We start from the raw sequence: 14,033 nt of genomic DNA on the forward strand, positions 1-14,033 counted from the left end.
ATGCTTTTTTGTTAAACTGTACTCTCCCAAGTGCTTAGAACAGTGCTCTGCACACAGTAAGTGCTCAATAAATATAAGTGAGTGACCTTTCCTTCTCTTGATGAGAATGACTTTCTTGATATTTCTCTCTCAAGAGCATATATCTTCACACACCCAGAATGAAAATATTTAAAGTGCCAGATATTTTTAACTACGATGCACATTTTTACTCCAGAGTTATGTAAAGTATATTAAAACCTCTAATTTCTTGATCATTTAACATTCTGTGGGGTCTTTTTCTGTCGGGCCACAAATGCAGAAAGCAGTGAGATTAGAATCAGTGCTGGATTAAGTTTTGGACTAACAAGAATACATTCTTGTGGGGAGAAGCAACATTCTCAGATTATCCTTCCTCACTTCACTATCCCAGAGAGCATGAGGTCCCACTGAGTAATAATAACTGTGGTATCGGTAAAGGGCTTACTTTGTACCAGACACTGTGCTAAGCACTGGAGTGGATACAAGCAAATCAGGTTGGACACAGTCTCTGCCCCATATGGGGCTCACAGTCTTAAACTCCATTTTACAGATGAGGGAACTGAGGCACAGAGAAGCTAAGTGACTTGCCTAAGGTTGCCAGCAGACAAGTGGAAGAGCCTGGATTAGAACCCTGGTCCTTCTGATTCCCAGGCCTGTGCTCTATCCATTAGGTCAAGCTGCTTCAAGTCGTATCAAGCCCCACCATAACCAGCTCCAAAGGACTCCTCCCACAGTGCCATGCTGAAGGATTCCTCAGATATTCAAACTAGCTATCGCTAGACTGAAGATGTCATGGCTTCACAATTACATGTAGCAAAAAGTATCCATGAGAAAGATACCTTTTTCATCAGATTCGGAATCAGATTCATCTGAGCTTTCACCAGCTTCCATATCCTCCTCTTCCTCGTCTTCATCATCTTCGTCTTCTTCATGATCACTTACTTCTTGGCTTTCTTCCTGTAAAATGAAGTATGACAATGCTTGTACCTTCAACTTCTCATACAGAAGACTGGGAAAGAAAATCTATCACTTCATAAATGGAGGAGAAGATGATGTATTGTCATTAAATTTTGAAAAATTACAAACTACAGAAACATGAGGAAATTATTTACATCTCGGTATTCCCTGGAATATTTTGTTTCCCAAGCTTAATGAGTACCTGAACAGTATCTACAAAATACAAAACAAATATTTTAAATCCAAGAGTCTACTCTTGTATACTTACTACTTCAAACTACAGAAACATGAGGAAATTATTTACATCTCGGTATTCCCTGGAATATTTTGTTTCCCAAGCTTAATGAGTACCTGAACAGTATCTACAAAATACAAAACAAATATTTTAAATCCAAGAGTCTACTCTTGTATACTTACTACTTCACCTTCATTGCTCTCTCTTTCTGAAATACCCTTTTCTTCTCTCTTATCCTGTTCAGTGTCTGTGTTTTCTTCTTTAACAACACTATGAGAAGAAACACACAGGTAATATGTTAGACCCAGTTTTATTTTAACTGATAATTTTCAAAGGAATTAAATTCTCCAAGAATCTATGAGAATGTATTGTACCACAAATTTCAATACTTGATACTTCAGAAAAAAAATAACCTTAACCCTAAACGGTGCACTATTTTATTAAGAGGTAAAGCTATTTCCTGAAACACAGGAAATCAGCTGTGCCCTAAGTCATGAGAGTGTAGATAAAACTACAAATTAGTCAACAGCAACATTCAATCCACAATAATGGAGGATAACCAGACAAAAAGGGAACAGAATGAAAAATCCCTTTTACAGAACCAACCCAGGCCAGCCATGGATTTTTTTTTTTATCAGATACAAGTAATCGAAGGCCACGTCTTCGGCAATGACCCCAAACCAAATGGCCGCCAAAAGATGGGCTTGGATCTGGAATGGGCAGCCAGTCTGCCTTAGAAGGGAAATGGGAATTCTAAGAGCAGCTTCAGAGCTTTTCACCTCATTTATCAATCCCCAGGGAATTTTTTCTTTCAGTTCTTATTCAAATGAGCCACAGTGGGGTATACCACCATCTTGGTAGCCCACAATAGCTACTAGTTAGGTAAATCCTGCAAAAATTTCTCAGTCACTGGAAAAGTACTCCAATTATGTAGTACCAATATAGAAGCTCTGGGAGCAGACAGTTGGCACTGCTAGCCTGCATGTCTTATGAAGAGTACCGGGATGAACAGATGTGGCCTTAATTCCCTAGATCAATGTGATACCCTACCACAGCTGAATCTGCCCTCAGCTGGTATACTGCATAAAATCAATTTTCCATTTCATTGTGAGCCTGACCTTAGAATGAAGAAAGGGCAAGCAAAGACAGGAGTGATCATATTTATGAGGTAATGAGAGTTTAGATTAAATACACTTGGGCATAAAAGATCCTTCATTTTTTTTAAACCCACAGTGATATTCTTCAAGTACTATGAAAGGAACATTCAAAATAAATACTGGTGCTGAAGCTCTCGACTGAAGAGTTTACGCAGTAAACAGAATTCTCTTGCAAGAGAAATTGCCATCTTTCAGGTCATACCTTGCTTAACTTATTTTAGTTAAATTGAAACTCTTAACTTTAACTATAAAGTTATACAAATCTATGGCAACAGTGAATTTTAAACCATTATACTTTAGTTGCCTTTGTAAAATAATGAGCTACAGAGGCCTGAGAAACACAATAAAACCAGGGTAACAAGCCCTTTAGACTTCTAGTAACAATGATAATAATGATAATAATAATAATAATAATGGTATTTATTAAGCACTTACTATGTGCCGAGCACTGGGTTCCTTGTGGGCAGGGAACATGTCTACAAACACTGTTATTACTGTACTCTCCCTAGCGCTTAGACCAGTACTCTGCACAAAGTATACACTCAACAAATATGACTGACTGAATAGTAACAAGTTAGACCAGAGTAGGCTTATAAATGGGATTAATACACTTATTTCTCTTCCCTTTCCACAAAAGTTTTGGAATTTTCCCTGGTGTAATGGAAGCCGACCCTAACTGCTTGTATTTACCAGGCCTTTGGTTTATCAACCTCAGGATCCTCATATAGCAAAAAACTCTATGAGTTAGATCAAAAAGTTTTCAACTACTAAAGATTTCAAAAATAATTATAAAAGGTACACAACTTTTAAAATGCAAATAAACATAAAGGAAATATTTTCAGAGTGGTGGTGCAAATGCAAATTTAGTCCATTATGATACAACATCATTCAGAGTTCAAAGTAACTAGCAAGAGTAAATAATCAAACTTCATTTCCTCTTTCAACATGTACCCTTCAGGGGATTAAAGATGCAATCTGTTAAAACCTCTGACAAATCACTGCCACAGAAACATTCAACTCACAATAATTAAAGTTAATCAAGACTAATAATAATAATAATAATAATAATGGTATTTGTTAAGTGCTTCTTATGTGCCAAGCACTGTTCTAAGCACTGGGGTAGATACAAGGTAATCAGTGGGGCTCACAGTCTTAATCCCCATTTTACAGACAAGGTAACTGAGGCACAAAGCAGTTAGTGACTTGTCCAAGGTCACACAACAGACAAGTGGCAGAGATGGGATTAGAACCCACATCCTCCGACTCCCAAGCCCGTGCTCTTGCCAATTGTATATTCAATAGATTTCCAATAACATAGGATAACCGAGGGGGCTGCACTCCGTTAGTTTACTACTTGGCAGGTGATCTGAACTTTCTTAATCTCAGTTTGTTCCTGTGTTGTCCCTTTTTGTTACTGAATTACAAATATTTTCTATAGCACTCTGGGGATACTTGTTCCCTGGGAAATAACTCTGAATCCATCACTCAATCTATTTATTGAGTGCATACCTTGTGCAATACACTGTAATAAGCACTTGAGAGAGTGTAATATAACAGAGGTGGTATACATGTTTCCTATCCACAATGAGTTTAAAACCATTTAATTAAAAAAAAAATCCAGAAGGTTACAATTCCTCCTGCCTCTCCACCAAGTTTATTGTGGGCAGGGCATCTATTTCCTGTTGTACTGTACTCTTCCAGTCGCTTAGTACAGTATTCTGCACACAGTAAGCACTCAATAAATATGATTGAATCAATGAATCAAATTCACAGTTCAGAGCTGACAAGTCCAAGAGCACCTAAACTTGAGGAAAGAAGGGAGTAGAAAAATTTAAAACATTTTCACTAACATTTCTTCTGTTTTGTTCTTGCTAATTCTGGGGCCAGTCATCTAAACTGTGAGCCCCTTGTAAAAAGTGACTAAATCTGATCTATTATTTTATTGTAATTTTTTAACAGTATTTAAGCACTTGTATTTGCTAGGCACCTTACTAAACTCTGGGGTAGATACAAGATTATCAGATTGATCACAGTTCCTTTCCCAGAAGGGATTTACAATCTACCTAGGAGGGACTAGGATTTAATCCCCATTTTAGAGATGAAGAAACTGAGGCACAGAGAAGTTAAGTGACTTGCTCACTGCTACCCAGCAGACGAGTAGTGGACCTATGATTAGAACTAGTGGATCTGGGATTAAAACCCAAGTCTTCTGGCTCCCAGGTCTGTGTTCTTTCCACTAAGATACTCTGTTTCTCCATAATTTGAAAACTATACTCCTTGTCAATTCTGTTGAACCTATGCCTATAATTTGAGTTTCCCTTGCCTACCACTCTTTTTCAGCCACTGGTGGAAACCAGTATCTGAGCTGAATTTTCTAAAGGATTCCATGGCCACGGTTTACAGTTTGAGGGATCTGGTGATGTGCGGATAGCTTCTGTCCTTTCGAGGCTTCTGAGCTCTTATTCCCTAACTTGGAACTAAAATAGTAGTTCATACCCCTTCTGTAGCCACAATGATTTGGCGAAACAGAGGGAGTTCAATTTTAATTGCCTAAAATTTACAGCCACCATAAACTGACAACTACAGTTCCTTCTTCTCTCTGTAGTGCTGATGAATTATTTACACAAATTAGCAAAAAGCAAACAGAATCAGAGTTCTGGGTAAGAGCAAATTTAAAAGTTAAAGCAATTGCTTCCCTTTGTATCTACAACAGCATAGGAGTATCAGGTAAAATAATACCTGTTTTTGACTATCCATAAGATTACTGCCTTGCCAAAAACATTTAGTTTCAGGAATCTAACCTCTAAAATTGGTGAGGGAAATCTCTTTTAATGCCTTTGGGAGAGAAGATGGTTCACTGAGATGTTTTATTTGTGCTTATTTTGCTGTCTCTAACTGTTGATTTTCCTATGTCCAAGTCCACTGTTCACACTCCTTGTGGGCAGGGAACATGTCAACTAACTCGGTTTTATACACTCTTCCAAGCACTAAATCTGGTACTCTGAACACAGTAAGCACTCAATATCAATAAATACCACTGATTGATAACTGTCTCTTACCTCTGCCAAACAGCATGCCATTGATGCCCGTCTACTTACTTTCTTTTGTTTGTCTCCCCCATTCTAGACTGTGAGCCCACTGTTGGGTAGGGATTGTCTCTATTTGTTGCTCATTTATACATTCCAAGTGCTTAGTACAGTGCTCTGCACACAGAAAGCGCTCAATAAATACAATTGAATGAATAACATCATGCCCCTCCTTCAAAGCTTTTCTAAATATTGCCCTTCCCCAGGAGGTAGTCCTTGATGGATCCACCCATCTTCCCTACTAAAACATCCATCAACCACCTTGACATTCAGGAAATCATCTGGTTTTTCTTGCTGATTTAATCACTTTGGGTGTTTTTTTATGATATTTGTAAAGTGCTTACCATGTGTCAAACACTGCTCTAAGTGCTGGGATAGGTACAAGTTAATTAGGTCAGGCCCAGTCCCTGCCTCGCAGGGAGATCACAGTCTACGTAGGAGAAAGAATAGGTATTTAATCCTCATTTTACAGTCGAGGAAACAGGAGCACAGAGAAGTTAAGTGACTTATCCAAGGTCACACCAAGCAATTTGCAGAGGCACAATTAGAACCCAGCATAACCTTGTGGCAAGAGCATGGGCTTGGGAGTCAGAGGGAGTGGGTTCTAATCCCGACGACTACTGGTCTGCTGTGGGACCTTGGGCAAGTCACTTAACTTCTCTGTGCCTCAATTACCTCACCTGTAAAATGGGGATTAAGAGTGTGAGTCTCATATGGGGTGGGGACTGTGTCCAACCTCATTACCCTGTATCTATCCCAGAGCTGAAAACAGTGCTTGGCACATAGTAAGTACTAAACAAATACTGTAATTATAATAATAATTATTATTAACCCAGGTCCTTCTGACTCCCAGGCCCAAGTTCTTTATGCTAGCCCATGCTGCTTCTCTTAGAGTATATTCTCATTCTTCAGTAGTTTAGACTGTTCAGTTTATTTCTGGTTTTACCTATATACTCTAAACTCCATGAATCAATCAATTGTATTTATTGAGCGCTTACTGTGAGCAGAGCATAATATAACAATATAACAGATAGAGTCTCTGGCCACAGTGAACACCATTCAGAGAAGGATCAAATCTCTTATTTCTTTTAAATGTTCCCAAGTGTTTCGTATAGCATATGTGATAGGCATAAAGTGAATAATTTTGATTTGGGGGGGCATATTTATGATATTTTTAAGCATTTAGTAAGTTAAGGCACTGCACTATACTAAGCACTGGGGTAGATACAAGCTAATCAGGTTGGACACAGTCCCAGGTAAGGCTCACAGTCGTAATCCCCATTTTACAGATGAGTAAACTCAGGTAAAAGAAGTGAAGTGTCTTGCCTAAGGTCACAGAGCAGACAAGTGGCAGAGTTGAAATTAGAACTCAGGTTCATCTGACTCTTAGGTCCATGTTCTATCCTTTAAGCCATGCTGCTTCACTTGATACAGCTAATTCTTTACAAAGCATGGCACTTAACAGAATATATAAAAGGATGAATACAACAAGCAATCCTTTTTAATCAAAGAATTAGTTTAGGAGCTGTGGTGGCTAGCCTTCTCACAAGGAATTCAGTGTATCCCATTGATCACTGATCTTGCTTTTGGTCAGTGGAGCCTGGCACAGGAGAAAAATGAGAGCACCGAAATACTGACATGACAGCGTGACAGCTATTAAAAAGAGGCTGAAAGTAATGAGACAGAGAGGTATAGAGGGAGAAAAAGGGAGAGGAAGGAAACATGCAAGTTGCAAAAGGTTCTGTGATATCTGTTGTATTGTCTAAGGGTAAAGTTTGATCTTGAATGAATTAGGAGCCGGTGACAGTATAGACTACTTTGAAGAAAAATATTTGTGAAAAATAACACCCTGAGCTTGATTGAGTCCACACACTTTGATCTTCTAATGCCAACCTACTCGTATCTTCATCATATCTATCTCACCGAAGATTTCTCGTCCATATCCTGCCCTCCCTCTTCATATCTGACAATTACTCTCTCCAGCTTCAAAGTCTTATTGAAGGAAAGTCTCTTCCAAGAGGCCTTCCCTGATTAAGTTCTCCTTTACTCTTTTTCCACTCTTTTCGGCGTTGCCCTTGCACTTGGATTTGCTCCCTTTTTCACCTCTCCCTCAGCCCCATAGCACTTATATACATAACCATGATTCATTTATTTTTATCAATGTCTATCTACCCCTCCAGATTATAAACTTGTTGTGGGCAAGGAATGTGTCTTCCAACCCTGTTATAGTGCACTCTTTCAAGTTGCACACAGTAAGTGCTCAATAAATACGATTGACTGATTCATCATTAGCAGGCCTGATTTTTTTTGTTTTATGTGATTTGTTGGGCACTTACTATGAGCCAGGCATTGTACTTAGGTCTGAGGTACCTTCAATTTTGGACATATGTCCGATATGGGGCTCACAGTTGTAATCCCCATCTCAGAGATGACATAACAGAAGCACAGTCAAGTTAAGTAACTTGCCCAAAGTCACACAGCAGAGAAGTGGCGGAGTTGGGACTAGAACCCGGGTCCTTCTGACTCCCAGGCCTGGGCCCTATCCAATAGGCTGCTCTGTTTCTCTATGGCTTTATACCACCAAAAATTCCAGTGAAAAATGCAGAAATAGGGAGGTTAAGAGAGAGGGTCCCCATCTTCTCAATTAAGTTCCGATCCAGGTTCAGCCCCTGAATCTCTGGTCCTCAGATAGCAGGTTCATTCCAAAAAGAGTGAGAAAATGTAAAGAAGTGGCTCCTTGGGCCATGAAATCGTGTCAATTAAGCCCCATCCCCACCTTCTTCTTCTGGTAGAATGTAGCTCCTTTTGGTTCTTATTGGCCTCACCAACAAAACCCAGAAAGCCAACAAATTCTTACCACCAATTTTCACAGCTGCGAATTGAATTCTCAGCCGACTACTTAGTTTCTTCCAGTTCCTCCCCTGCCATTCACCTCTACCAAAACATTTCCACTGCTACCACCAATTTCCCCTACACAGTCCAAGAAAATCATTCTTCTTCCTCATCAGCTCTCCTCAATCTCAGTAAAACTGACAACTGGAACAATCCATTCGATATCACCTTGGATTATTTCAATTTTATTAGACACCAAGCTATGTAAGGGCAAGAACTACGTCTCTTTTATCCTTAATATGCACCCCAATTTCACAGGCCTCATCTGCTATGGAAGCTCATTAAATTCAGCTTTACTTGATTAAATTTCCCTAGTCCTCGAGAATCTCCAGTGTTTACCCATCCACCTCTGTAGCAAAAAGAAACTCCTTACCATCAGCTCTAAATCACTAAATCACCTTGCCCTCTCCCATGTGACTTTGCTGATTTCTTAACACACCCCAGACCGTCCACTTTGTTCCTCCAACACCAAGATAGACACATCTTGTCTATCTCCAAACCCTTGCCTATACCTTCCCTCTAGACTGAAACTCTGCCTCCCACCTCATATTTGACAAACCACCACTCTCCCCACCTTCAAAACCTTGCCCATCTCCTCCAAGGGGCTTTCTCTGGCTAAACGCTCATTTCCCCTACCTCTTCTTCCTTCTGTGTCCCCTATGTATTTGAATCTGTACCCTCTAAGCCCTTGATATTCACACCACCATCAGCCTCATTCTCTCCATCTTCAGCCCCACAGCACTTACGTACATATGGATAATTTGCTTTAATGTCTGTCTCCCCTCTAGAGTATGAGCTCCTTGTGGGCAGGGAACGTATCTACCAACTCTGTAGTGCTTAGTACAATGCTCTGCATACAACAAGCACTCAATAAATACCAGTGATTGATTCTGCAACATTCTACTTAAGTAACTTAGCTTTGGCAACCTACTCCTACATCTGATGTACTATAAATAGGGTACTATCCAACTCTCTTTTCTATTCTATCCTCATTTTTCAGAGAAGGAAAGCCATAAAATATATATTAAAATCCCAAGTGAAACATGCCAATATGACCCTGGAAAAGTCATTAATGCTTTAGTACTGTATTTACCCTTACAAGTCACCTTGAACACTTTGCTCTTCATGTCCAAGTCTGATATCTAGAAATTCTAACACGTGATATGAATACCAATGTTATCAAGATGATTTCTTAAGTAAACATTTAATTACTGTAAGAACTTTCTTATCTGGCATGCTGGGGGATAGAGAGATATTGATTAGTCATAAATTCAGGGTTGCAAGAAGAACTACTCCCAGGATTAGGTTTTGCGCAAAATTATCATTAGAAACAGGAATAAAGTCCCTGCAGAAGCCAGATAAAAGAATGCAGGGAGCCATCATTAGTGGGAGGTTTTTGTGGCTAATATATTAGGCAAATAGACAACTAATACTCTTTGCCTTGCAAGGGGACAGAAACACATTCTGATCATTGTAAAAGCCAAAGTGGTTAGTACAGTGCTCTGCACATAGGAAGTGATCAATGAATACCATTCAAATGTTGAGAGAAGACTGACCCCATAATCATCATCATCATCATCATCAATCAGCTAACTGAGACTGCTGCTGAATTGAGGGATATCAGCTTCCCGGCTAGCAAAATGTCAGTAAAGCTTCTGCAGTATTAGCAAGTTGTTTTTGATAATATTTACCCATATATAATCTGTGAGCCCCAAAGTGGGATCTGTGTTTCCTCTGATTATCTTTTATCTACATTAGTGCATAGCCCATTGCTTGGCACATAGTGAGCTTTTAAATACCACAATTATTATTTTAAAATAACAATAATATAGTTTAAGGACACAATCCCAGCAGTAAATATCACTTCTGGTTGAAGGAAAAAAAATGCCACCACCTCTTTGGGAAGAACATGAAGATTAACTTCAAACTTAACTAATCACTGACTGATTTTACAGTGACTATAACTGTAACTAACATAGATGGAAGAGCTTAAGGAATGTAAATTTTTTTTTAAACAGTAGATAGCAAACAGTTTCTTAAAATATGTTTCCTTTAAACTAAGGGTACAGTAAGGGTGTAGTTTCAATAACCAAGTATGTTTAAAAGGAAAATAAAAGCCTGTTAAATCTTAACTAAAGAATCCCTTTTAAGTCTTGTACCATTCAAAAGACCACCCAGATTTGCAGATTCTTCATTCTACAGGAAGACTTTCATGAGGAAAGTCCCTTAACTTGTCATGGGACTTGGAGTACTGAGGAAAAAAGGCAGAAGAGCATCTAGCGATTACCAGGTGACAACATAAATAATTAATTTTACATTCATTTTATCTTTTTTCATGCTGCATACCAATTTTTATAATTACTTCAGAGTGCCTGAACCATTATTATAGGAAGAGAAGTAAACAAATATAATGACTGTAGGAGATGCCCCACTGTTATCAAAGACTAAGTCGCAACATATTCTTGGAAAACCTATCTGAGGGTATGCGTAGCTCAAGTGCATTTGAATTGAGAACCATTTTTCCTTTTTGTACTACCCATTTCATAGGATTCCTACTCATTTTATCACCCCAGTTAATATATTCAAAAGACTCTATTAATCCATTTACTACCAGCATTTGTTTTGTGAACAGAAACCCATTAAAATGACATTTTAGTTAAAAACCTGGGAAATATTTCCAACCTTCTTTCTTGTTGATTGCTTTCCTCAAGTTTCTGTAGCCTTCAAAAGCACGAAGTACAGTATTGGAAGGCCAAGACAATGAAGGACAAACCAGACAGTAAAAAGCGAGAGTGATAAGAAAGTCAAAATGATACATGAGCTCGAAGATTTTAAAATAAATTTTTAAAAGATACCAGAGCCAATAAATAGTAAAAAGGCAATACATTTTTGCAACAAGTAAACAGAAAACAAGAGACCACGTAACCTAGCAACACTTTCAGAATACCAGGTCATCTAATCTGACAAAAACATTTCCAGTAACTATCTATATTCTAAATTGATAGGAGCAAGGTGATGTTGAAATATGTATTTTAGCTCACAAAAGGAGAATTTGACTACCTTCCAAAGAAGGTCTCATCTTCAAAGAAGAATTTTCCTGGTTGGCCTTTTTAAAGAAATCATTAATAGGCCATTAACCCCCAAAGTTTTAAAATTTCAAAAAGTAATGCCTTTATACCATATTATGAAAATACAACTATGTGCTAAGACACTAATTTGCTACATGGCTTCACATCTTAATAAACTATTAGTGAATTTCAAAACAGTCTATTGATCATTTCTACTTCAGGATAGTTAAATTACATGGGATATAAAATCTGGTCAAATGGATATGGCTATGAAATTCCTCAGACACTGGAGATTACTTACCACAACCTGCGTTCTTTCAAAGTGCTTAGCAATATCAGCTCATTTCACTTAGAAATCCTGCTATCCCAGAGGATTTGGAACTTTGCCTCTCAAAGCTGCCTATCAGACAGGTACCTGATTCAATGGGGTTCCCCCACCCCTCAAGTTCTCCCTTCCCAAAACTCCCTTCCTTCCAATTTTTGCTCCCTGCAGTGGAGGTCTGCTTTGTCAGACAAACAAAGCAGATGTCAACCATGGGATGGAGAGGAAAGGGAAAAAAAAGTGCGCTATCTTCCTATTCAAAAAAGACAACAGGGAAAGTTTAGGCATTTTGCAAATGTGGCTAAGATTGACCGAAAACTCCTTTCGTACTGTGATTCATTTTGCCTTGTGCTGCTTTTTTTATTACTGTTCTAAGACCTTTTAACTGCTGTTTTATCAATCTATGTCAGCTTGTCTTTCCCTCCCATAGATGATAAATTCATCAAAGAACGCTGCTCTTCTAGCCTGTAAGCTCCTTGTTGGCAGGGAACCTGTCCACCTATTCTGTTGTAGTCTTCCAAATGCTTAGTACAGTGTTCTGCACATAGTAAGCATTCAATAAATATGACACTGATTGATGAATATTCCCAAAGCTGCTTGTACAATAATCTGCATATAGCCTGAACTCGATTCTGCTGATGTGATTCTATATGATACCTAAGAGGGCTGGCACTCTTTTTGATTCTTCCTTAGAGCAAAGGCTATAAGAATATCATGATATAATGAATTCTGGCCATAAAGGAGGCTGAACAATCCATTGCTACTCTCTCCCAATTGTCGAAGTATGCTACATTGTTTAAGCTTTTTTTCAAATACCTCAGAATATTTCTTCCAAGTCAGTTAATAAGCATTTGCTTTGATGTGGGTGGACACACCAATATTCCTTGAATCCAGGACCAATGTCGGTATTTCTACATTCTGTAGCACATAGCGGGTATCAGTGGAAATTGTGCTGAAGTTGAATGTTTTTTTATAGAAAAGCTATGGGCATCCAGATTTTTTGGGAGATCGTCATTTGCATCCTTTTCTCCATCTCATTGTGGGACTCCTCCCCAGTTCATTTGATAAAATTAATTTTGGACTGTAAAGCCTGTTGAGAGGTTATTGGGAATTGTTCACCATCATACAACTTGCCAAGCTTTATTGATCCTGGGCTCAGCTGAAATGGGCTGTGAAGCCAAAGCTCACAATTGTCTGAGGGCTATTTGGTATTCTTGAAGATGGAATCTGGCCAGAGCAATAAAAAGTTTATTTCAATAGTTCTTTGATGTCAGATTATGATTCCATGAATCTCCTTATTCTCAGAATCAGTGCTACTACCTCAATGCCCAAATATTTACACTTACAATTTTGGAGGAGAATTTGAAAATGTATCTGTGGAGGAGGATGATGCTCAAGTTTAGGTCTTCTATAAGCTCTCTGTCAAGAGTCTGTAAGCCATTCATTCAGTGAATTGAAGAAAACTATGAATTTCCCTGTAGCATAATTAACTTTTAATTAATTAAAATAATAGTGGGTAATTCTCGGTGACTGAATTCTATAGGGTTGTAGACCCAAAGCAAGTAGCAGTTGTATTTTGTAAACAAAAGAAAGATTTTCGTTACAGATTCTATTATGAATTTCAATTGCTTTCTCCAAAAAAACAAAAAAACGAAAAGAATTGAGAGTAAAGCATCCTCATTATTCCTACTGGAGGAATATCACTTCATTTGGTCATTTTTCTCAAAGATATTTTTGCTGCTTCTTGTCTCTTATCATGAGCATATTCTCTACAGGGCAACTCAAGTGATATCAGGAAAAGAGCATATAGTATAAAGTGCCATATCTCACTAAAAAAGTGTGAATCCATTCCAAGAACCTCTTCTTCAACCCCTAAAGAAAGAGCTTCGCTGCAAAGCAAAGTTCTTTCTATTGGTTGATCTTCAGCAATTGGTCTGCTTATTCAAAAGATGACATCTCTTTATTTCTTTTTTTTTCCCTTTCTTTCTATTTCTCTCTGTCCCTCTCCCTCTCTCCCTATAGGCACTTGCTTCCTGCCAAGTCCAAAAACTAAGATAACTTTTCTTTTACCAGGAGCCTTAAATGATGACTGCATTGATGAGAGGAAGTTATATAGACTAGTAAGAGTTGTTGAGCTTCTTTATCCCTTAAAACTACTCCAGATCAGAGATGGTTTGAATAAAAGCAGCTGTGTGGGTTTCATTTTCTTTGAAATCACACCACTGTTGGCAACAAGCATTGATGGGAGGCTGGAGTTGGAAGAAAACTCCCATCTAGGGAATAGGGAGTGGATAGAGC

General features: G+C 38.4%; 1 protein-coding gene across 9 annotated transcripts in view; it reads right to left on the minus strand.

The window, feature by feature from the left end:
* Nucleotides 1-14,033, minus strand: part of KIF21A (kinesin family member 21A) — a 152,362-nt gene that overhangs the window by 52,150 nt on the left and 86,179 nt on the right. For 5 of the 9 annotated variants that reach the window (XM_029055050.2, XM_029055041.2, XM_029055062.2 and 2 more), the window contains exons 12-13: nt 1,393-1,480; nt 858-975 (exon numbers count right to left, since the gene is read on the minus strand). In XM_029055050.2, the coding sequence (XP_028910883.1) occupies nt 858-975; nt 1,393-1,480 (206 nt within the window). Of the gene's footprint in view, nt 1-857; nt 976-1,392; nt 1,481-11,027; nt 11,067-14,033 lie in introns of all 9 variants that reach the window. The other 4 variants (XM_029055013.2, XM_029055055.2, XM_029055030.2 and 1 more) reach the window with 1 other exon arrangement.

The sequence above is a fragment of the Ornithorhynchus anatinus genome, chromosome 2 (assembly GCF_004115215.2).
Source record: "Ornithorhynchus anatinus isolate Pmale09 chromosome 2, mOrnAna1.pri.v4, whole genome shotgun sequence".
In the NCBI taxonomy this organism is placed as follows: Eukaryota; Metazoa; Chordata; class Mammalia; order Monotremata; family Ornithorhynchidae; genus Ornithorhynchus; species Ornithorhynchus anatinus.